The sequence below is a fragment of the Brachypodium distachyon genome, chromosome 3 (genome assembly GCF_000005505.3).
Source record: "Brachypodium distachyon strain Bd21 chromosome 3, Brachypodium_distachyon_v3.0, whole genome shotgun sequence".
NCBI classification, from domain to species: Eukaryota; Viridiplantae; Streptophyta; class Magnoliopsida; order Poales; family Poaceae; genus Brachypodium; species Brachypodium distachyon.
In genome coordinates, this window is record NC_016133.3 from 9394355 (window position 1) to 9417946 (window position 23592).

Here is a 23592-nt window from a genome sequence, read left to right on the forward strand (position 1 = left end):
ACTAATCCCAGTTTAATACATTGTTTTTGCGTTTTATAAGTTTGTGAACCAGGATTCAAAAAAGCGCTAAGCGAGCGGTGAGGCATCGCTGAGAGGAATTGAATCTTAAGCGTTCCGTACAGACTTTGTTTATGAGAAGTTGGCGGGATTCTTGGAGAAAATCAAGGGGAATTGGTGAATTTGAGAGACACTGTTGGTCGCCCAGGAGAAATTGGCGGGATATTTGGTGGGAGTCCATGGGAATAGGAGAAATTGGTGGGATTCGGTTGCTCGCCCAAATTGACGGAATCCTTGGAGGAAAAAGGCGAATTGGAAAAATTGGAGAGATTCTTGGAGGGAATCAGGCGGGAGAGAGAGAGAAGCCGTCCCTGCGGCTGAGAATTGTGCTAACGAGGCTTATCAGCTCTAAAGTAGTCCCTGTCTGGTTGGGTTGGGTTTAAAACTGTTTTTTTTCTTTTGGCTTATAAGTCACAAAAACACCTATTTAGGTGTTTTTCCTATATAGGTGATTTTGACTTGGTTTTACTTATACTGTCATCTAAAAATATTAAGTAAAATGTGAAAAGTCAAAGCTGAAAGCATTTAAATAGATACTTTTGTAGCTTAAAACCAAAAGTCAAAAAGCGGTTTTAATTCTAACCAAACAAGGTCTAAGCGATGCGTTTTCCGACCGATGAGACCTTTTGCGAGCTTAAGTGATGCTTTTTTTCAACGACGTTCATGTTGTGTATTAAACTGTTAATTTACTGCATTTACATATGAGCCACGGAGGGAGCAACTGTGTAAGCGAGCTCGTTTGCTGCTCCCTCCCTCTGCCCCTCTGCCTCGTCAGTAGTTGGCTACTATACCCCTGGGAGTATTCTCTGACTTTCACCTGCATTTGTGAGGCTGAGCACCGCCACCCATCACGCTGCCGTGCGCCCATCGTCTTCCTCCTCGCGCGAGCGCCTCCACTTCTTCCTCCTCGGCCGAGCGCCGCCACCCATCACGCTGCCGAGCGCCCATCGTCTTCCTCCTCGCGCGAGCGCCTCCACCGCAGGTTGATCTCCCCTTTGATTCTCTCGCTCCCGACCGTTTCTCCTCCCATCACACCACGAACGGATTCCGCCCTTTAGCTCCCCGTTTCATAATCTTCCCCAATCCGTAACTTAGGCAAAAATCAAGGTAGGGCAGCCGCCCTACCTTGCCCTACTGGGTCCTCCGCCCATGGATAAGTGATCAGTGGTTTTGTTTGTCTATGTACGTATTTACAAGATCGTGCCATGATCCATTAGATTAGATGTTTTCACCGTAGTTACCGGATTCGTGGTTTGATATCAGGTTCATGATTCACAATGTTTCACCTTTTGTTTTTGAAGAAAAGATTTTTCACCTTTTATTATATGTTTGTGTTTATCAATTGCTGCTGTTTTCTGAAGCAGTGATATTTCCGTCGGTGGTTTTGGCAGGTCAAAACAGTTTCCTGGAAACCATAGCGGTGGTTGGATATGATTGATGATGAAGCTGACTTTGGCAACATCACGGATGACCTGGAAGAAGTGAAAACCGCTGCAAAGTTTCATCTTAAGGCTCAGGCTAAATCCCGAAAGGCATCCTTCCCATCCAGATCTCTATCGCCCAATCCTTGTGTGGAAAAAACTGCCGAGTAGGTTGAGGCTTTAAATCAAGATAATTTCTCTCAAGACATAATATCGTCGACCTTACTTGGCAGCAAAATGATTGGTGATGCAGCAGCTTCTGAAGGTATTCTTAGCACACCTTCTGGTGATGTGTTGACAGATTCTGCTGTAGGTAGAGTTTCTCAAAATGAAGACCACGGTCACGATCCGTCTGAAGTAGCTACATACCAAGGAAACTTGTTGGTTTCAGATACGCAAGCATCATCCTCCCGTTTTGGTGTCAAGACAATTGATGATTTAGTTGATTTTGAAGGAATGTTTGATACAAATGTTGAACAGGAAATAGTTGCAAAGTTCAAGCCTAAGACTCAGGTGAAACTCGGCAAGGTAGCATCCAAGTCACGGAAGATGGACCAAAAGGCAGTAGCTTCCACCATAGATGTGGCCTCACAAAGTAAAGATAATAATCGAGCTCCTAGACATCAAGAATATATACAAACGTCAGATTATCAACCATCTATGGAAATCAATAATATTGCAGTTGACAAAGCTAACCATGAGAGCATCCTTGAAGAACCTGCTCAAGAGGAAGCGGTTACAAAAATCATATCTGAATCGCGACGAAATCTTCGTAGGCTTCACCTGGGGTTGTTGGGAGTTGTCATAATTTTACTGAAGCTAATCTAAAGGCTGATGTTTTTTTTGCTTTAGATGTGGTATCTTAAGATACAAGAATCGACAGACATGATGAAGGCCACATCCGTGATCTACGTACAAAACCTAGAGATCAAGAAGCTACTACAGTTCCATACACTTGGCAGCTACATGTTAGTGGATACCTAAAGTTTTTTAGTGAATATCCATTATAATTTCGAATAACTGCTCAAATAATTATACCTTCATGCTCATCTTTCGATTGCTTTTAGGATATCGATGCTAACATTGATTTAGAGTCTCAAGAGAACCTGATAAACCCTCAGATTGATGATACTGGACAGATCATTGGAGAACCTTCAGGTGTGTACTTATTTTACTTTTTGAACTTCTTTTCCATGTCACGTCTTGTAGTCCAAAAAATGTGGATGGCATTCATTGGAGTGTTTTTTCTAGAGTTTTGAAAGAAGTCCTTGAAGTAAATGAGACTGAAGTCCTATTATGAACTCATGCTTATTGTTTCCTACTACCAAAATAAGATTTTCTCACCAAATTCTGAGAGATCTACCTGGCACTACGCTCATTGTGATCGGTCCAAACTACATGAGTTGTTGACTGCTTTATTAGCTTGTATAGCTTTGACCAGTTTTCCTGGTACTTATCTTCTCACAAGAAGCTAATATCTGTGTTACAACTGAAGCGACTGCTGAATTTCAACCAAATATTGGGAGGAAAAAGGGCAAAGGTAAATCAGTAACGTTTATTCTACGAGATGCTTCCAAAGGGGTTGCTCCTGCTGATACCGGTTCTGAGCGGAGCAACACCATTACCGTAATGAGGTAGGGAATGATGAAAGATTAAACAACTTGCTTGAGCAAAGAGCTCAAAAGGTATGTGTGCTGAAATTTGCAATTTTACCTAGAGAAACTTGGCAAATATATACTCTTACCTTATTCCCCCCTGCAGCATTCTCTTGCTGAAAAGCAACACTCAAATGATCAGGAATATACCGACAGGGAGAACCAGTATCATGAGGGAGAGTCATCAGATCAGGCTGTTAAAAAACAACCAGGACTGGATGTTGGAAAACTAGAATTATCTATGAAGCTACGAAGCAGGAAAAAGGTCGTGAAAGTTGGGATATCTGAGGATGCTACAGATAATAATTTTGATGACTATCTTGAAGCTTTAGCAGTCGAACAAGTTAATGATAGTGATCAAGAGTACAGTGCTGGAGCAAAGCAGAAGATCAGGAGAAAGTCAAGGGTGAAATATTTAGATAAAGAAACTTTGAGGGGTTCCAAGCGCACCTCAAAGGATTCCACTATAGAAGAATCACAACAGCAGAACCTTCAGAAGGAAAAAAGTGAAGTAACATCACGGGGTCGTAAGAGGGCCTCTAAAGATACAGAAGAGCCTGAAAAGAAGCTTACTCGCAGAATTCGTCAAAACATAACAAAAGGTCTGTGGCCAAAATGACTAAGGCATCAAGTTTACATAATATAAGCTCTAAACTCTTGTTCTTTTTGCTTTTGTTGTCTTAGAAGTCAAAACTTTGCTGGAGAAACCTGATCATGAGACAGATCGCATGAAGCTAAGTGTGATGCACCTCAGGTTGTTACAACAGGCCAGAGAGCGTATTGAAGTGAGTTTTTGTTGATGTGCTTTTGGTAGTTCTATGTATGAAATAGTTTTTATGCTGTTACTTCATGATTCTGTTTTGTCTCTTCCTAAGAGTAAAACAATTCCGTCAGGACCATCTGCCTCTAATCAAAGGTCTGTTTTTTTTTTCACTTCAAATATTATGCGTAGATTTTATCTCTTTTGAATGTTTAAGTTTCTAATTTTTGATCCAGATATTTTTAGGTTAAGTTAGTAAAATAAACAGTCAATGGCAATAATGCTATAGATAGATTTGCAAACTTTCTATTTTATTATGGAGATGTTTCAACTTTTAAGATAGATTATTAACATGGCATTGTTGCTGCAGTTGTTGGTTACAACATCTAAATTTGCAGTCTTCAATTCGATGGGCTGCTATACAGCTTCAATCACTTTCTACTGACTTTTCCCCTGTCCTGTCTCTTGGCGGTTTCTTCTCTCCTGTTTATGCAAAGCAGATCCCAATTTGGAGACCTGGACGATTTTGATCCATTTGGAGAGAACTGTCATTATGGCAGAACAGAGAGTTACATGTTAGAAAATGCAACCAAGTTGAATTATCATTCCTACATGAACAAACAAACACGAGCCAAATGGTCAAAATCTGACACTGACTTGTTTTACCAGGTATTTAAGACATCAAACACACAAACAACTATTTTCATTTTGATGGTTTTTAGCTTCTCTATTTATGCTGACACTTCAATTCATTTTTTCTTCTATTTGTTCTGGTCCAGGGTCTTCAACAGTATGGTAGTGATTTTGCAATGATACAACAACTATTCCCTGATAAAACCCGTGATCAGGTCCGTCAAAAATTTAAAACTGAGGAGAATAAGCATCCAATGCAAGTTCATGATGCTGTACTTTATCGCTCTAGAGGTTAGAAGTTGCTCTAATGGTCCAGCCCATATTCTAATTTCTTATTTGTGATTTTTCTTATCTTAATGCTTCTGTTTTTTACAACTGTACACAGATAATTTGTATTTAAAACAAGTAATCAAACAGCTCAACATTGAAGATTTGCCTAGAGACATCGACACTACACATAAACAGGAGTGTGCATCTAATGAAGGAAACCCTGGAAATGAGGTTTTTCCTGATAACAATATGCAATGTGTTTATATCGAGTATATTTTATTGACCTTTTTTTTTCTGTTTTAGAATGTGCTGGATGGTTTCATGAACGAAGAAGAGAATGGTTCAAATTGGTCAGATACAGAGCAGGGCACACACGGATTGGAGATCAAAGAAGGGGAGTCTGTTTCTGCAAATGTTGAAGATGCCTTGATGTTTTCGATTGGTACTAGCACGACGATTGTGATAAAAATCAGGAAATATTGGTCTTGATCCATGATCTCTTGATTCTTCCAATCCTGTGAGCCATGACATATTCTGTGTCAAAACAAAATTGGTCACAGGATTCCTAAGGTACCGATGGAAGTATCACAGTTCCCAAGTTAAATACAATTTTTTTTTGACAGCCAAGTTAAATACAAGTTTGTTTCACTTTTACTTTGATGGTTTTTAGAACCAGGACGTTGGGTAGTGTGAAGCAACGCTGAGGTGTAATCTGCTGATTCCCTAATTCTACCAGTTGCACTTTCGGTTGCTAGGTTGTTGTATTACCATTCATTTGATATTGTGAAATTTATATGTGTTCCGTTAGCTCCAATTGGCGATGTGCAAATACATAAAAAGTAGTGTGACCCCCCTTAACAAATTTTGAAGAGGCAGAGCAGAGCATACTGATTGTTGCTTCCCCACCACTAGCCACTTGCAATGCAAAAATCAACTGATAGAGCAGAGTATCGCAGCTACTCCATCTGTCCCCAGTTAATTGCGCCGGTCTTTTTGCAAAGAAACACTTATGAATTTCCGAAATAAATCTGCAGTCCACATCTTTAATTAAACGTAGATTGCGCATTAATTTCGAAAATTTACAAGAGTTTTTCGTAAAAGTTCCAGTAGAACGTGAACTGCAGGTTTATTCGCAAATTCATAAGGTTTTTAAAAAAAAAAATGCTGGTACCAATTAATTAGGGACGGAGGGAGTACCACAGTGGTACAGCACTACTCCAGTAGAAATTAGAAACTAATTCATGTCTAAGGTCTTCTGCGTCACAGCGCTGTAATAGTAAAAGCACAGTGACCGGAAGGTGTTAATTAACGTCCTGAAGCACACACGACTTGCATCCTTTCAATTCAATTTATAGAACACCTAACAAGAAACACGTCTCTTCTAAGAAAATTAAACGCATTGCAGCATAAGAAGATGCTATCGGTCACATCCTTGGGCCTTGGCGCTCGTCGCCACGATATAGTCATATAAGATACCGGAGAGAGAGAGAAATAAGGACAGAAATAACGAGGAATAAGGAATCCTGGACACATACGAAACCTAGTCTGGCCGGTTTGGGGGCCTCTTTTAAGCAGCCGTATCATACCGAATACGTTATATATCGATCACGACTTGCAATGATCTTTGGGTCGATTTAGGGCTTACCGGCTTAGCCTCATCTCGATCAAAAAAGGGAAAGATTATCTGCAGCTCTGTAAGCATTGCCTGCCTGCCAAGATCTACAAATATATGTGATTCCTTGTTCTCATTATTTGTGTTTGCATCTGGAGCCAAGATCGATCCGATGGGTGCCAGCAGCGACCGCATCAGCAGCCTTCCTGACGATCTCATCATCCTCATCCTCACCCACCTCGGCTCCGCCGCCGCCGCGGCACGCACCAGCGTCCTCTCGCGCCGCTGGCGCCGCATCTGGACTCACCTTCCGGAGCTCTTCCTAAACGAGCCGGCGGCGACCTCAGACTCCATAGACGCCGCCCTGGCTGCAGCCTACTCGGCGGGCGGAACCTTGAGGCTGCTCGCCATCACCATGCCCAGGGACGCCAACGCTGCCCGCGTCTCTCCATGGCTGCGCTTCGCCTCGCAGCGCCTAGCCGGCGAGCTCTCCCTCGATGTGAACCTGCGCTTAACCGGTGCCACAGAGCCAGAGGAGGGCTCCAGGAAGCTCGAGCTGCCTCCTTGCGAGAGGGTAACGGAGATGGACGTCTGCTTCAACTACTACACTCTTGGGCTCCCCCATGACAGGATCTCGTTCCCTGCACTGGCCGTCCTGAACATGAGCTGTGCCAAAATAGAAGCCCAGGACCTGGAACGCCTCGGGTCGTTGCCGCGGCTGCGAGAGCTCGTCCTGCGCGGGATCACGCTGGCCACCGTCTACGACGTCTCGATACGCTCTGACACGTTGGAGCGGCTGATCTACCTCGTGAGCCGCACCCGCCGGTTGGAGATCGTCGCCCCGAAGCTCCAGGCATTGCGAACATACTCATCCAGCGGTCCTGATCATGAGATCGCCGAGGCCTATGTCGTCGCTCCCAGCCTCGCTGATCTTGCTTGGTTCTTCTACGACCCGCAGCGGCACCGGTTTGTCGGCGCTGGGCGCCACCTCCGCAAGCTGTCGCTGCTGGATTCGTCCACGACAGCGCTGATGCAGCGCTTCGACACTGCGGATGAGCTAGAGATCAAGCTCTCGATGGATTGGGTGTGTCTTAATTTAATTGGAAACGCTTAATATATAGCCACATGTGCAGGCATATATATATGCATCGTCCTTAATTTCTAGCAGCCTGTATTTCAATTCCTAGCTGTGACGCCTTCCTCTTAATTCCTCCACAATTAATCGTGTGTGTGTTTTGCAGGTGAGAGAAGGGTATGAGAACTTTATGAACGCCATGAGCAAACCTACAAAGTGTAAGGTTCTAGACCTACAGCTGAGGTATCGAGGGCTACCGTCGCATTTCCATGCACCATGCGTGTTGTATCTCCTCAAGAAATCATCTGGCCTCAGACGGATTGTGGTCCATCTTCCCTTGGGTAACATGGTAACCAATTCTCATATTTTTTCAGTCAATATAGTACTCAGTATAGCCCTTAATTTCTGACTTCCCCCACTGTCATTTGCAAGGGAAACCTTCCATCGGGAGGGCTCATTCCAAAAAAGACCATTAACTTTGTCATAAACTCTTTCAAAACCAGTCTTAAAAATGACCTCATCAAGTTTTTCTTCCGACGCAATTCATGAATAATTTCATGAAAAATCAAATCCCTCTCGTTATACTTCTGCCAGGCTAAAAGGTTTGAGTTGGCCATATAACCTTTTGAACCACCACTAAAATCCCATTGGTGTGTTGACTTTTATGAAATAAAGTTGAAGCTTGCATTCAGAGGACAAATAGGCGCACCTACATGCTAAATCTGTCATGCACTGGATCTTGTAAAAGCGCCAGAGCTTAAGATTGACATGAATCTACAACTTTTCAGGATATTCAAGTCGGTAATATGTGCCCATTATCTAGGTGTTCTTGCCGTTCACCAGAGAATGCCAAGATAGAGAACATTTTGCTAGTCACTTGAAGAGGTGGTGATTATGAACTTTGAGGAGGGAAATAATCATGTGGAGTTCTTGAGCCTGCTGTTGGGGTGCAATACACCAATCCTTAAAACTGTGGTCATTAATTCCGAAACGAGAGCGCTGAGCAAGGACACTTGCATAAAAATACGAAGCAATGCCAGTCCGATTATTGATGTCAAGTTCAATAAGTTCTCACATTCGCATTGGAGATGGGTGCCATATATGCCTTGTTGAAAACTGGGTTCCCTGTCTTCTGTTGTATAATCGGCCGGTTAAGATGACCTAGATAGGAAGAGGTTCCATCGTCCGTGAACTGCTTTTCAAGGTCACAGTCAAATTACCCGGGAAAAAAAAGGTCAATGTCAAATTAATATAGTGATATTTTGTATACCCAAGCGAGCGGTGTGTTAATCATATATAATTGCCAGAGTGTGGAGAACAAATAGTTGGTGATAATAATAATATTGTTCCGCAAAACACTATGCAGTTATCAGTTTTTTTTAACCATCTCTCTTCAGATGTCAGCAGATATTCAAAGAGGAGCTTAATCTTGTCTTCCATCGGGCTAGAAGAAAGAAATATCACCAACTTGGCAACTAGATTCATAACTTTAGATAGCTTGTACCGATAATTTTTCACTATCAGTGTTGTACATAAACTCTTTTATTAATATATTTGTAGTAGATCATTGCTCTAATGTCACTACGGGAGAAAGCGGCTTTGCCGGGGGCCAGGGGCCGCCGGCAAACGCACCTTTGCCTGTGGCAAAGCCCGTCGGCACGGAGATCCACAGGCAAAGGATTCTTTGCCCGCGGCTTTCTCACGGGTCTGTCGGCGAAGCCTTTACTGGCGGCCAAAACGACGGCCTCCGGCAAAGAAAAGGAGATCACGGCATGCGGTGCCGTTAACGGCTGGGCCCACATGTCGGGCCTTTGCCGGCGGTCAGGGAAAAAGCCGCCGGCAAAGGTGAAAAGGCATTTCGATCCATAATGAGTTTTGGTGTTAATGACCACTTTATATGTGGACTAACCGTATATAAGTGTTTTCAGAAATTATATAGAATCAAGCAAAGCGGTTCGTTGCCCTCAAAGGAAAGAAGCGTAGAAGGATTTATGACTTTTTATTTATATTGAGTATCCGTACTATAAAGAGGGAGTCCATCTGGGAAGGCTTGGGTGAATCAATTTGACTTACACACAACCACCAAATTGCACCCACCAGATAGCGTCAATCCCACCGGTGAAGATTAGCTAAAACCTATTCTTGAACCAAAGTGTTCTGCCAGTTTTTCTGTCCAGGGCGGCAGTACCGGTCATCCCAGGCCGGTAGTATCGGTCGCGGTAGTACCGCCCCGGTACCGCACTAGTGCTATGAGGTAGCAAAACGCTACTGACATATAGCGGCACAGGTACGGTACCGGTACTGCACTACCGCTCGCGGTAGTACCGCTTGAGCTAGCGGTAGTACCGCCCTGTGCAGAAATTGCACATAACGGGCAGAAATCGGGAATCCCTATAAAAGAGCGTCTCCATCCCCAATGGTTTAAGGCTCCATTCTTGAAAGCATTCTTCACCTCCAAAGCTTCAAATGTCAAGATCTCTCTCCCTAGTGCTTCCCCCTAGCTAATACTTTGAGTAAGGGTTGAGAAGAGCTCGATCTAGGGTTTCACCAAATCAAAAGTTGATTCCCCTTGTTTTTCTTGGTGGATTTTGTTACTCTTGGGATTTGTGGATCCCTAGCCGGAAGGTGTCTCTTCAAGCACTCCAATCTTGTGAGGAGGTGTTTGAGAATTTGGGAAGGAGCCTCCAATTTAATTGTGGATTCGTGTCCTTCTCCTTGTTTGTAAAGGTTCGGCGTTCGCCTTCAAGGAAGCCATTAGTGGAACTTAGTTCACCTTTGTGGTGTTGTGTGAGCTCATCCCACCTTTGTGGTGTGGTGAGTTGGAGAATAGAGTGAGCCTTTGTGGCGTCTCTCCCTTTGTGGTAGAGCACTCCTCCAAACGGAGACGTACACCGATCCCAATAGGTGGAACTCCGGTAAAATCTTCGTCTTTCCGTGTGGTATCATACTTGCCCCTTTACTTACTTGTTTTACTTCATTGTCTATACTTTGCTTCAGCTAGTGCTTTGGCTATTGCACTTCATACAAGGGTTGCATTCCTTTTAGAGAATTTAGTGAACCCTAGGATTAAGTGTTTGTATCTTTCAAGAAAAGAAAATTAAAAAGTAAAATTTGTTAGTCGCCTATTCAACCCCCCCCCCCTCTAGTCGACCATACCGATCTTTCAATTGGTATGAGAGCCTCGTCTCTTAATTAGGGCTTTACCGCTCTTAAGAGTATGGCCGGCGATGATGGGGAACCCACCGTGAAACCCCAAGAAACCGAGGTGATAGATGATAATGCTCCACTAACTTTTAAATCCATCAAATTGCTTTTGGATAGCATGCAAAAAGTGATTCTAGATAGTGTGGACAAAAAAATTAGTGAGCACCTACCTAACAAAGCCTCTTCTTCTTCTACTGAGTCCTTCCATGCCAAGCCACCAAGTGCGGTGGATTTGACTAAGAAAGTTTCGGATGCCGAAGCCCGTAAAAAGGCTAAGGCTATAGAAGAGAGTGCCTCTAAATCCCAAGGTAGGGGTGAATATGGGTTGTATAGTGAGGTGGCTCCACCACCTCAATATAATCATCGTTACCATAATTTGCCACCTATGTACAACCAAGGTGATTCCCCCATGCTAACCTCCACTAACTACGTTGATTGGTTTCATTCCATGAGGACTCACTTCAAGAGCACATCAACGGAGTTGTGAAGAATTGTTGAAGAAGGTTTCTTTGTTCATGATCCAAAGAACTTGTCACCAAGAGAGTATGTGGACAATCAACTCAATGAGCATGCCATTGGAATACTCCTAAAGGCTCTACCCTTGGAGTATAGAACATTTGTCCGTGGTGTTGATTCCGCTAGAGACGCTTGGAAGCTCATTGGTGACCACATTGACAACAATGAGAGTATTAGGAAGTCAAACTTTGAGGTGGTCATCAACGAATGCAAAAATTTCTTCATGAATGATGGAGAGGTTACGGATGAGCTATATAGGAGAGTCATCACTCTTGGAGCCAAGATGAAGGACCATGGAAATCATGACATCAATGATGAATGGCTCAAGCGTCTATTCATAGAAGCCATCTCTCCACACCGAGAGGTTCATGCCGCAATGATTAAGCAAAGAACGGACTACTATAGCTTGACTCCAAGTCAAGTAATGGGAGAGTTTGTGGCTATGGATATTCTTAAGAAGACCTCTGAGGACAACCTCATACGCGCCAAGTTTCTCTCACAAAGCTCAAATCTTGCATTGAAGGCCAACGTGACTTCCACCCCAACTCCAAGTGAAGCACCCCACTAAGAAGAAGTTGAGGTCACGAAAGAAAATTGCAACTATGAGTTCAATGATCACATGGCTCTTGCGGCTCAAGCTTTTTGGAAGAACAAGAAGTTTGTCAAGTCCAACTCCTTCAACCCCAACTACCACAACAAGGAAGCTTCATGCTCCAAGCCCAAATGTCAAAAATCTCGTAAATGTTATAACTATGGTAATAATGACCATTTCGTTGCAGATTGTATCTATGTGAGGAGGGAGGAGAATGGTGGTCGTCTCATCCTTAAAGGGAAGACCAATCCCTCCTTCAACAAGAAGTCAACGAAGAAGAGGCAACCAAGAATGCTTCTTGTTCAAGAAGAATATACTTCGGGTGACGAAGATGATGATGAGGAAGAGTCCACGGAGAGGGCGAACATTGCCATTGCTCCTTCACTTCCATCTCTCTTCAACTCCGCCAATGAGAACAAGAACAAATGACCCAAGTGCCTCCACGGAGAGGTTTGAGTACCTCTTGGAAAAACTAGGTGAAGCTCAAGCTAATATTGAAGAACATGATGAGCTCATGGATGAAAAGGTAAGACTTGAGTGCGTTGCCACTTATGAGATTGCGGAGCTTAATGAAGCTCTTGAGGAAGAATAAGCAAATAGGCAAGCAATTGAGGAATCATTTTCCAAGGAACTTGCTAAATTTAAAGATTCCTATGATAATGCTATTTCCCTTGCCAATGAGTACTTGGGTAGGATAAGTGAAGGTTAGAATGGTCATAGGAACCTACTTGAGGATTTTGACAAACTTGGAAAGGATCACAAGTCCTTGACAAGTGAGTACAAGTCTCTCAAAAAGTCTTGTGATCATCTTCTATATTCTCTTGTTAAGGAATTAATTTCTAATGATAAAGATCCTTCAACTAACCCTTATTGTAAGCATACATCTATGATTGAGGAGAATGCTAGGTTGAAGGCTCAACTTGAAAAGGGCCTAGCCACTTGCTTCGAAGGCGAGAAGAACCTCCATGATCTTTTGAATGATCATAGGAAAGCTTTTGAATTGGAGGGAATTGGGTACAACCCCAATGAGAAGGCACCTCCCCACACTAATGCTTATTTTGTGAAGGAAGGGGAGGCGGCAAGGAGAAGCCAAAGAACAAGAAGGGTGGCAAGGCCACCTATGATAATAGTACTGGAGAATTCAATCCCTCATATGTTCTTTGTCGTACTAATAATGGGCATGTTTATGCCAAATTTGTTGGTTCTCCTTATGAATATGTTCATTGGTCTATTTGGGTTCCTAAGACCCTTGTTGCTAACGCTAAAGGACCCATTCAAAGATGGGTACCTAAAACCAAAACTTAAACTTGTAGGAGGTCGCTTCCAGTGGATCTTCATGGATAGTGGATAGTGGATGCACTAATCATATGATCGGGAGCAAAGAATTGCTTGTGGACGCTAAAATGAGTACATCAAGGTCCAAGCAAGTTACATTTGGAGATTCTTCACAATCAATGGTATTGGGACTAGGCAAGGTTGTCATCTCTCCGGATACATCCATTGAGAATGTCATGATTGTTGAGTACCTTTCATACAATTTACTTTCGGTACTTCAACTTGCACATATGGGTTTTTATTCCTTCTTTGGCACAACTAGTGTGACCCTTTTGTGGAGCAAGACTCTTAAAGTAGGCTTTGTTGGATATGTGGAAAATGGTCTCTATGTGGTAGATTTCGGTAAGAAGCCTACTAGAGAAGAAACATGTCTAATGGCTAAAGTTGATGTGGGTTGGCTATGGCATCGCCGTCTAGCCCATGTCAATATGAGATCTTTGCAAAATCTCCTCAAAGGTGAGCATGTGCTAGGACTAACCAATATTTCTTTTAATAAAGACCATGTGTGTAGTGTTTGTATTGAGGGGAAGTTACATGAGAAGGCACATCACCACAAGACAATTATTACTTCAACGAGGCCTTTGGAGCTCCTTCATATGGATCTCTTCGGTCCTCCTACATATTATAGTCTTGGTGGTAAGAAATATTGCTTGGTTATTGTTGATGACTATTCTAGGGACACTTGGGTATATTTCTTCAAGCACAAGAGTGAGACCCAACAAACCGTCATCGACTTTGCCAATGAAGCCCAACGCCAATACAATGCAAAGATTATGGCTATTAGGAGTGATAATGGCTCCGAGTTCAAAAATTACACCTTGATTGAGTTTTTGAATGATGAGGGTATCAAAAGACAATATTCCGCTGCGTATACCCCTCAACAAAATGGTGTAGCGAAGAGGAAAAATAGAACTCTCATGGATGCGGCAAGGACAATGTTGGCGGAGTTCAAGTCTCCATACAACTTTTGGGCCGAAGCAATCAACACCTGTAACATCCCAAAATTTCAAACTTTTACATGAGCATTGCATCCATAAGCATCATGCCACAATTGCATGTTTGAATTCAAATTTGAATCTCAAAAGACTTTAAAAGATTTTGTTTACACCTATTTGAGCTTTGGAATTTTTTCAAACCAATAGGGTTTATGCATAAAAGGGGTTAAAAGAAACTACTTCCAAAAGTTGTATCATGGTAGAATATGATTTTACAAATTTTTTGGAATTTATTTGGACCAATTTAGAGTTCAAACTCAAAAGATATCAAAGAAATGAGAAAAACAGAAAAAGAAAAGGTCTAAAAGAAAAAAAAAGGGTAAACCGGAGCGGCCCGGCACTTTGGGACGAACCGGCCCCGTCCGACCGCGCCGGACCGCACGCGAGCCGGCCCAGCCCGCCCGGCCGCCCCACACGCGCGCCCGCACCCGCTGACAGGTGGGGCCCACCTGTCAGGGGCTTCTTCCTCGTTTGGAAGGCGCCCGCGACGCGCGCCGCTTTCCTTCTTCGCCGCCGCGTGCCGTCACCGCCGGATTCTCCGCGCTCCGTCCATATCTCTCAGCCCCGAGCGCGTCCATTGAAACCTCGCGGCCCCCTCCTCTTTTCTCCTCTGCACTCCCCCTCGATTACGCCGCCAGGACGCCGGAATCGCTCGCCGGAGCCGCACCCGCGCCGTCGCCGTCTTCGCGTCACGTAGACGAGCTCCGTGAGTAAACCTCGAAGCCGTCCATCTCCATCTTCTTCTCTCTCCCTCGCGGTCAAGATGACGCGCTTCTTTCTCCTTTTCGTGCGCTGCAGCTCCCCGCCGACGAACGCCCGAGGCCGCGTCGACGTGCGCCGACCGTCTTCGTCCTAGGCGCCGACCCCGCCATCCCCGACCGCCGCCGACCGCGCCCCCGTCTCCGCCGTGCCCCGCCGCGCCGTCCCCGGCCATCCCCGCGTCGCCCGCCCCACCGGAGCACCCCGCGCCGCCGTCCCCTCCGTCTCCGGTGACCGCCGCCGACGGCCGGTAAAACCCTAGCCCCTCGTCCGTACGATCTTTGATCAAAGGTGTAGATTAGATCTCTCTTATTCACTTAAACGAACCGGTACGCACCAATCGGGAGCCGCCACGTGTCACTGCGTAAATAAAATGAAAATCTAATTTTTAATCCTCCGGATTTAATAAAAGGCACTTTTGGAGAAAAGCCCCTGTAACTTCAAATGATCAGAACTTTTAATCTGTTTGGCCAAATTTAATGATCCACACCTTTTTGGAATCCTTAGGAAATTTAGAATCTTCTGGCACTGTCCAATTTCAAAGTTGAATATTTGAATCATATTCAAATTACAGATAAGGGTTTTATGCCATTAAGTCATAACTAATTATTTAGAAGTTCTTTTTGAATGAAACCAGTGCCCAAAAATTTGTTTTATTGTCCTCTGTCCAATGGGACAGATAAATAAATATTTTGAATTAAATTGTTTTGCAGATGCAAATAAAACCTCATTTTAGGATTTAAACCCTAGCCTTTGTTTTTGCTTAAAAACCCTAATTGCATGTGCTTAATTCTCAAGGCCTTGGATTAGTAGATCACCCAAATAAAATAAACCAAACTCATGTCACATGTTTTGCATTACATCGTGGCATACATATTCTTTTGCTTGTATGGTGTGTTTATGTATGTGTATGTTTGCTTGATTGTATAGTTTTCTCGGAGAGCGAACTGTGTGACTGTGAAGAGTGTCTGAATACCAACTACTATCAAGGCAAGTTTACTTTGACCATCATCCCATTATTTTATTATGCACTAGATTTTATTAGTTGCATTGTCAGGATTATTACTGTATCTATGCTAGCTATGATCTGTCCTAATAGTATAGGATACCGTTGCCAGTTCCTCACCACCAATCGCCATCGTAGTAGTAAACTGCTAGGCTATGATAATACACGAGGGCGGTATTATTACAATGTGATACTATTGAATTACAATATGATTTTCCTAGTGTATGTCAAAACAAATAATTCAATGAACTGTCCTGGGTGGGCTGCTTTGAGTATTCGGATGTCGTGACGTTAGGTCCATTTCTATGGGGCCCGCTGAGTCGTCTCTCCGTGTGATTCGGGAGTGTAACATCCCAAATTTTTCAAATTCGAATGTTCGCACCTATACATTTCTTATGCATATCACCTTGATCATATCTTAAAATATTAGTGTTTATTATGATGCATTATTGAAAGTGTTTGAAATGGTGTTTTGGAACTTGATAGGTTGTTAGAAATTGATTCGAGATTTTTCTAGAGTCTAAAAATGCATTTTAGGATTTTATTTGGATTTATTTAAAGCTTAGAAACATTAAAACTATTTTTACAAATTTATTTTTGAGTGAGAATAATTTTACTAGACTCTAAATGAAATGTATTATTTTACAGAATTTTTGGGATTTTTCTGAAGCCATTTGATATTTTAAATGATTTAAATGGAATTTCGGGTGAATTATAGATCCTGAAAAGTATTTTTTTCATCTTTTTTTTATTCTTTTTCTCTGAAAATACGCTTTCTCCATAGGAAAACGTATTCTCGGGGGAATACGCTTTCAGTCTGCGGAAAACGTATTCTCGGGAGAATACGCTTTTAGTCTCTCTCTCTCTGACAGGTGGGGCCCACCTGTCATCTTCTCCCTCATCTCCGCCGTCTCCACCGTCGCCGGCGTCGCGCCCTGGCCGCTGCCCGCGCCCGGCCGCGCCCTCGCTCGCCTGCCCGCCTGCCCGCGCCGCCGCCGCCGCTCGCGCCGTCGCTGCTTGCCGCGCGCGCCCGCCTGCCCGCTGGGCCGCGCCGACCCCGCCGCCGCTCGCCGCGTCCGCCGCGCCTACCCGCGCACGCAGCCGCTCCCGCGCCCGCCAACGCTCGCCCGCGCCACCGCCGCCGCCCCCGCGCGCGCCCGCGCAACCGCCGCACCCCACGCGCCCACGACCTCCATGCCCGCACGCCGCGCAACCGCCGCACCCCGACCGCCTCCCCACGCGCCCCTCTGCCCTATAAGTTTCCCCCGCACCCCTCTCTCGCGCGCTCTCCCTTCCCCTCGCCGGCCGCGCTCTCTCTCTCGCCTGCGCCCCCAATTTCCGGCCAAACCGCCGCCGCCGCCGCCCAAACTCCGGCGAGCAATTGCCGGAGTTGCGCTGCCCCGTTCGCCGAGCCACCACCGCCCACGTGATCCCCGCGATGCCGTGAATCTTCCCCAACCCTTCTTCTTCCTTCCCGCGCTTCGATTCTTGGTTTCCGTTCATCTCCGGAAGATTTGGGTATGAACTTGTTCAAGTTCACTGCAGCTTTTGTTCTTCGGTTAGCTCTGTTTAGGCATCGTTTGCTACCAAACTAATGATCATTATGTGCTCTAGATTTCACCATTGTGTAGAGTGAATGTTCCTCTACAATTTCTCTGTAGACATTAGCCGTAGATGGTTCATCTCGTGCTTTGCATCGTCGTCGCAAAATGGTATTCTAATCAGTTTCTCTGCCGTATCTCTGCCGCGGCAGAAAGTTGCAGCATCATTCTTAGGGGGTAGCCTTATTCGCAGTAGTTCCTGTTGTTGTCCATAGCATAATTTTAGTTGTTTCCTTTTGTAGTTTGAACTTTAGGAACACCCCTTCACAGCCATTTTCTAGTTGGACCATTTCAACTTCACCTTCACTAGCAGCACGACGGTAGAAGTTCATATCCTATTATGTTCTGTTTTAGAGTAGCCACATTCACCTGTTCATAGCTACTGCCTCATATCTCCATAGTTATTGAAACCAGTTCCATTTGAAAGAGTAGATCATATTCTTGAATTTATTTGTTTATTTCTCTGTCATTGGAATAGTTTAGCATCAGTAGATTTTCAGTAGAATTTAGTATTCTTTGTCTGTCAGAATCTGACTAGCCACCTTTGCAAGCCAGTAACTTCTAATCTGTTTATCCAATTAAGCTGAAACCTGTTGCGTTAGTTAGTACAACCTTAGAACTATACTGTAGCGTAGGTTTCATGTCATGTTCTGTACTTTAGCACCTATTACTTGTCAATCCTAGTTGCTATCTGTTAACAGTAGCATATTTCTGAATTTTCAGACTTAGCCACACTAGCCTTAACCTTAGGCTTTAGAACTTGAATTGTTAACACTATGGTATTACTTAGATGACGGTATTACTTAGATGACGTTTAGGTTCTGTTTTGTATGCTTGTGATACATCCTTTATCCGAAGTTCATTTGGAGTTATATTTGGATTTTGAGAGATGTTTGGAACTATGCATTTATTGTCGTTTCGTTCTACGCGTTAGATTATTCGGATTGCGATTGCGAAGAGTGCCAGGGAGTTGACGACCGCAACAACTTCTCTGATCCAGGCAAGTTACACTTATTGACCATGTAGAACCTATATTTTTGCTTATGCTATTTTGTTTACAACATCATAGGGATGCATGTTAGAGTTATTTCTTTATGAAGTATTTATCAAATGCATTTTCAACATGTTTAGTCATTCCTAGTAGATTGCTTATAGGATTTATCGCCATGCCACCAAATAACATAGGTTATGTATATACATTTTTCCAAAGCATGCTATACTATTATAACGGGACGGGACCCAAACTATATTGCAAAGTATTAAGTGCTCTTTATGAGCGTGTATGTTTTTGGAAAAATGTTTTCGAAATAAAACCAAAATGTTTTACCTGGATGGAGTGGTATGATGGAGGCCAGTTGGCTGTCGGCAAGTGTTGTAGCCCCGTAACGGGTACACGCTCAGGAGAAGGTGGGGACCGCTGTCCAGAAATCCAAGAGTTCAAACCTTCTCATGTACCCAAAGGCTTCATGTGCAACCACTTGCTATTATGGGCTCTGGCTTGGTCGACTAACTAGCGGGAAACCCTTACCTAGGTATCGCCAGCCAATGTGCTCATATGGGGCGGGCGGTGCCAGAATTAGGTATCAGGTGGCTTCTAGTGAAAGACTTCGTCACAATCTTTACCTGTTGCGCACGCTTGTCGTCAGGCAACACTTTGGACTGATTGTGTCAAGTGGGTAAAGTGTACAAACCTCTCGAGAGTGTCAATCTAATCGATTAGCCATGCCCCTGGTTACGGGCGACTTTGAGTCATTAAGTCAGGAGAAGTGGAGATCTTCAAGTTTTGTTTTCAAAAACCCCAAAACTGTTTTGACTCGATGGAAGATTCCACATAATGAGTCCGGAAAAAGGGATGCTACGTGAGAGTCAGTTGACCCAGAGTGCATAGCTAAGTCGTGGAGTGAACATCCACAGAATGACGGTACTATTGTTCAAACCCTGTTTTATCAAAACTTCGGGATAGAGATTTTCAAAGGAAAATACTATGACTATTTCGAAACCCCAAAAGCAGTATTTTGCAAAAACAACCCTAGTATCCAAACTAGGAAATCCTACATCATTTCCATGCATTCCTCCTAACCACACAGGTGTGACTTGCAAGTACATTCAATGTACTGACCTGCACCTATCATGTGCAGAGTGTGACGCTTAAGAAGAAGACGCAGGGTCGCGAGTCTACACTCAACTTGCCTGTGGTGTTGATGGGACTCCCTCTTTATCAGTGTGTTTTTATTTGAACTTCCGCTTGGCTTGTATTAAGTACTCTGGATTTGTTAATCGAACCGATGTAATAGACATGTGTATGATATTTCATCAATGGAACTGTGTGTGCTAGCATTTGATCCAGGGACTAGCACAGTTTACACAGAGGTCCGAATCCTTACGGGTCTGGGTCGCCACAGATGGTATCAGAGCACATGTTGCCTGTAGGTCGTGACCCTAGTATTGGAAAAGCCATAAGGACTTATTTTAAGTAAATCAAGATGAATATATACCGATACTTATACTCCTATTCTTGTCTATCTAACATGAATTCCAATTCACTCTTCTCATCTTTGTTAAGAATTGTGTCGATGGCTGCCAACGGAGAGTTTCACCAGGCTGGACAGGGCGACTTTCTTTTTGAGGCACAGCTGCGTGATGTGACCACGCACCTGCGCATGCCGTCGCCAGAGTTCCGTGCTTACCGTTACGTGGACCGCCCAGGACACGTCGACATCGGTGCCAAGGTCCGTGGACGTCAGGTTTACCCCGTCACCAGGGACGTCACCTTCACCGTGGAAGCGGATACCTGGGAGGCTGGCCTGATAAAGGCTATGCAGGAGGCTCTTGCCCGCATCTGCGGCGAGTACGCCTCTGAGCTCGTCTTCACTGCCTACGAGGACTTTGGCAAGAAGACCCGACACGGGAATCTGTTTCCCCGTACCGGCGACCTCACCCCCAGCGCCCAACAGTACGATGACCTCGAGCGTTACCTCGACAGCGTCCAGCGTCAGCATGAGGTCACTAGGATCATCTCGGATGCACACCTCCACGCCCGAGATGAGCTGAACCGGGAGTTAGCCCTGGCTGATGTTAAGATGGCCGCCCTCAAGCGGGAGAATGATCTGCTGAAGTCCAAGGACATGGAGACACAGCATGTACTTGGTAGGTTTTTTATAACTCTAGTGAGCTTGCCAGTACATTCAAATGTATTGACCACGTAGTGGCTGCAATTAACAATGCAGGTGGATCCGACGATGAGTGAGGTTCATCGTTTTGTCATGGGTCATGTGTTTACATTCCAACATGGTCTCACCTTGGAGTAGTGTGGCCCTTATGTTCTACCCTTTTCCGCTGCAGTTTTGAAACATTGTTTTATGATGATGAAACAGTATTTGTTTTATGCTGGCCCAAGAGGTCATGCAAGGTTGTAAGTACTATTTAAATTCTGGATGATGCGATGTAATAAAATACTTTTGACCTTTGTTTCTGTATACTTCATCATGAAACTGTGTGTGCTAGTGAGTCGATCCAGAGACTAGCACAATATGCAGAGAGATCGAACCCTAGTAAGGGGGAGGATCGCTTCAACACCGCATGCCATGCTACTAATCGCCTCTAGCTCGGCAAGATATTGAACAAGACACCTTATGAAATTCTCACGGGACGCAAGCCCAACCTCAAGTACTTTCGGGTATTCGATTGTAAGTGTTTCATGTTTAAGAAAGGTGTTCGTTTATCTAAATTTGAGCCTAAAACTTATGAGGGCATATTTGTTGGCTATGCATCAAACTCTCACACTTATAGAGTCTACAACAAATCCATCGGATGTGTTGAAGAATCTTGTAATGTGGAGTTTGATGAGAATAATGGCTCCCATGTGGGGCAAGTTGATGTTGTGGATGTAGATGATGAAATTCCTCCCCAAGCCACACGAAGAATGGGCATAGGTCAAATTATGCCCGTTGAGGATCCTCGTATGGAAGAAGGAGAAGGACAATGCTTCAGTCAAGTGGAGCCCTCATCTCCACAAGATCCACAAGCTAGCCAAGAACAAGAACATGTCCCTCATGTTGATGAACAAGTTGATCAAGGACAAGTTCAAGAAAATGTTGATGTTGGTGATTCTTCACCAAATGATGTCCAAGATGAAGATCTTCAAGATGTTCAAGCTTCCATTGAGCCTCAAGATTTATCTCAAGAAGCTATGGAACGTCGGGCCATGAAGATTGCCTCACGACTTCAACGTCAAGAACATACCTTGGACAATGTCCTAGGAAGTGTGAGAAAAGGGGTAACTACTCGTAGACAATTAGCTAACTTTTGTGAACATCATGCTTTTGTCTCTTGTGTTGAGCCCCAAAAGGTACAAGAAGCACTCGAGGATCCGGATTGGCTTAATGCCATGCATGAAGAGTTGAATAACTTCGAGCGCAATAGAGTATGGTCATTGGTGGAAAGACCAAAAGATTGCAAGAATGTCACTGGCACCAAATGGATATTCAAGAACAAGCAAGATGCACTTGGACAAGTGACAAGGAACAAGGCAAGATTGGTGGCTCAAGGTTTCTCCCAAGTCGAGGGTATTGACTACGGTGAAACTTTTGCTCCCATTGCTCGCCTTGAATCTATTCGTATTTTGCTTGCATATGCATCGCATCATAACATTACTTTGCAACAAATGGATGTGAAAAGTGCATTTCTAAATGGTCCACTAAATGAGTTGGTATATGTCAAACAACCACCGGGGTTTGAGGACCCTCAATTTCCTAACCACGTGTCAAACTTGATAAAGCCCTTTATGACCTCAAACAAACACCTCGAGCTTGGTATGAGCACCTAAAGGAGCTACTAGTGGATCATGGCTTTGAAATTGGGGTTATTGACCCCACTCTTTTTACTAAGATGGTTGGTGGTGATTTGTTTATATGCCAACTATATGTTGATGACATCATATTTGGTTCTACTAATGGTGTGTTCAATGATCAATTTGCTAAGCTAATGACCGAAAAGTTTGTGATGTATTTGATGGGTAAATTTGAGTTCTTCCTTGGATTTGAAATCAAGCAATTGAGAGGAGGAATCTTTTTTAATCAAACCAAATACACCCAAGACATGCTAAAAAGATTCAAGATGCATGATGCCAAGACCCCAATGCCTACATCAAGCTCTCTTAATCTCGATCCCAATGGTAAAGATGTGGATCAAAAAGTATATCGTTCTATGATTGGTTCTTTGCTTTACCTTTGTGCATCTAGACCGGATATTATGTTAAATGTGGGTATTTGTGCAAGATATCAATCCGCACCAAAAGAAAGTCACTTAGTGGCGGTCAAAAGAATTTTTAGATATTTGGTTCATACTCCAAACTTTGGCCTATGGTATCCTAAAGGATCAAGTTTCAAGCTCATGGGGTATTTGGATTCGGATTGGGCAGGAGAAAAAGTGGATAGGAAGTCAACTTCCGGGACGTGCCAATTTCTTGGTAGGTCTTTGGTGAGTTGGTCTTCTAAGAAGCAAAATTGTGTGTCTCTCTCCACGACGGAAGCCGAGTATATAGCCGCCCCAAGTTGTTGTGCACAATTATTATGGATGAGGCACACATTGTTGGACTATGGAATCACTTGTGAAAGTGTGCCTCTTTTATGTGACAACGAGAGTGCAATCAAGATAGCCCATAACCCCGTGCAACATAGCAAGACAAAGCATATTGAGATTTGTCAGCATTTCATTCGAGAGCATGTGGCCCGTGGTGATATTGATCTCTCTTATGTTGCCACCGGTATGCAACTAGCGGATATTTTCACGAAGCCACTTGATGAAGCAAGATTTCGGGAGTTAAGGCATGAGCTAAATATCCTAGATTCTACTGTTGTGGTTTGATAAACTTGCACCCGTACCCACGGTTAACATTTGTCTAGTTTGGATGTGCGCATGGATGTAGGGGGAGCATTGCTCAATTCATGGGCAAGTGCTACCCTTACTATGCTAACATTAATTTCATACATTGAGCTTCAATGTGAGTTTTGAGTCTTGAGACCAAAAATCTATATTCGCGGTGTCAAGCTCATACATACTCATATATGGTGGCCTAGGCCACCGCCCTCACTTTTGTGAGG

At 43.9% G+C, this 23592-nt stretch overlaps 1 protein-coding gene and 1 pseudogene across 1 annotated transcript; both read left to right on the forward strand.

Moving 5' to 3' along the window:
* The first annotated feature begins 844 nt into the window (after window positions 1-844).
* LOC100834115 lies at window positions 845-5603 on the forward strand (annotated as a pseudogene).
* Window positions 5604-5754: 151 nt separating this feature from the next.
* Window positions 5755-8866, forward strand: LOC104583505 (F-box/LRR-repeat protein 25). The gene is made up of 3 exons (XM_010235869.3): window positions 5755-7492; window positions 7650-7832; window positions 8272-8866. Exons 1-3 carry the CDS (start codon window positions 6581-6583, stop codon window positions 8362-8364), a joined length of 1188 nt encoding a protein of 395 aa, XP_010234171.1. The 5' UTR covers window positions 5755-6580; the 3' UTR covers window positions 8365-8866.
* Window positions 8867-23592: the final 14726 nt, after the last annotated feature.

Coding starts and splice junctions, on each gene's coding strand:
- LOC104583505 (XM_010235869.3), top strand. CDS start 6,581: ATGGGTGCCAGCAGCGACCGCATCAGCAGCCTTCCTGACGATCTCATC. Junction 7,493..7,649: donor TCAAGCTCTCGATGGATTGG/GTGTGTCTTAAT, acceptor TGTGTTTTGCAG/GTGAGAGAAGGGTATGAGAA. Junction 7,833..8,271: donor ATCTTCCCTTGGGTAACATG/GTAACCAATTCT, acceptor ACAACTTTTCAG/GATATTCAAGTCGGTAATAT.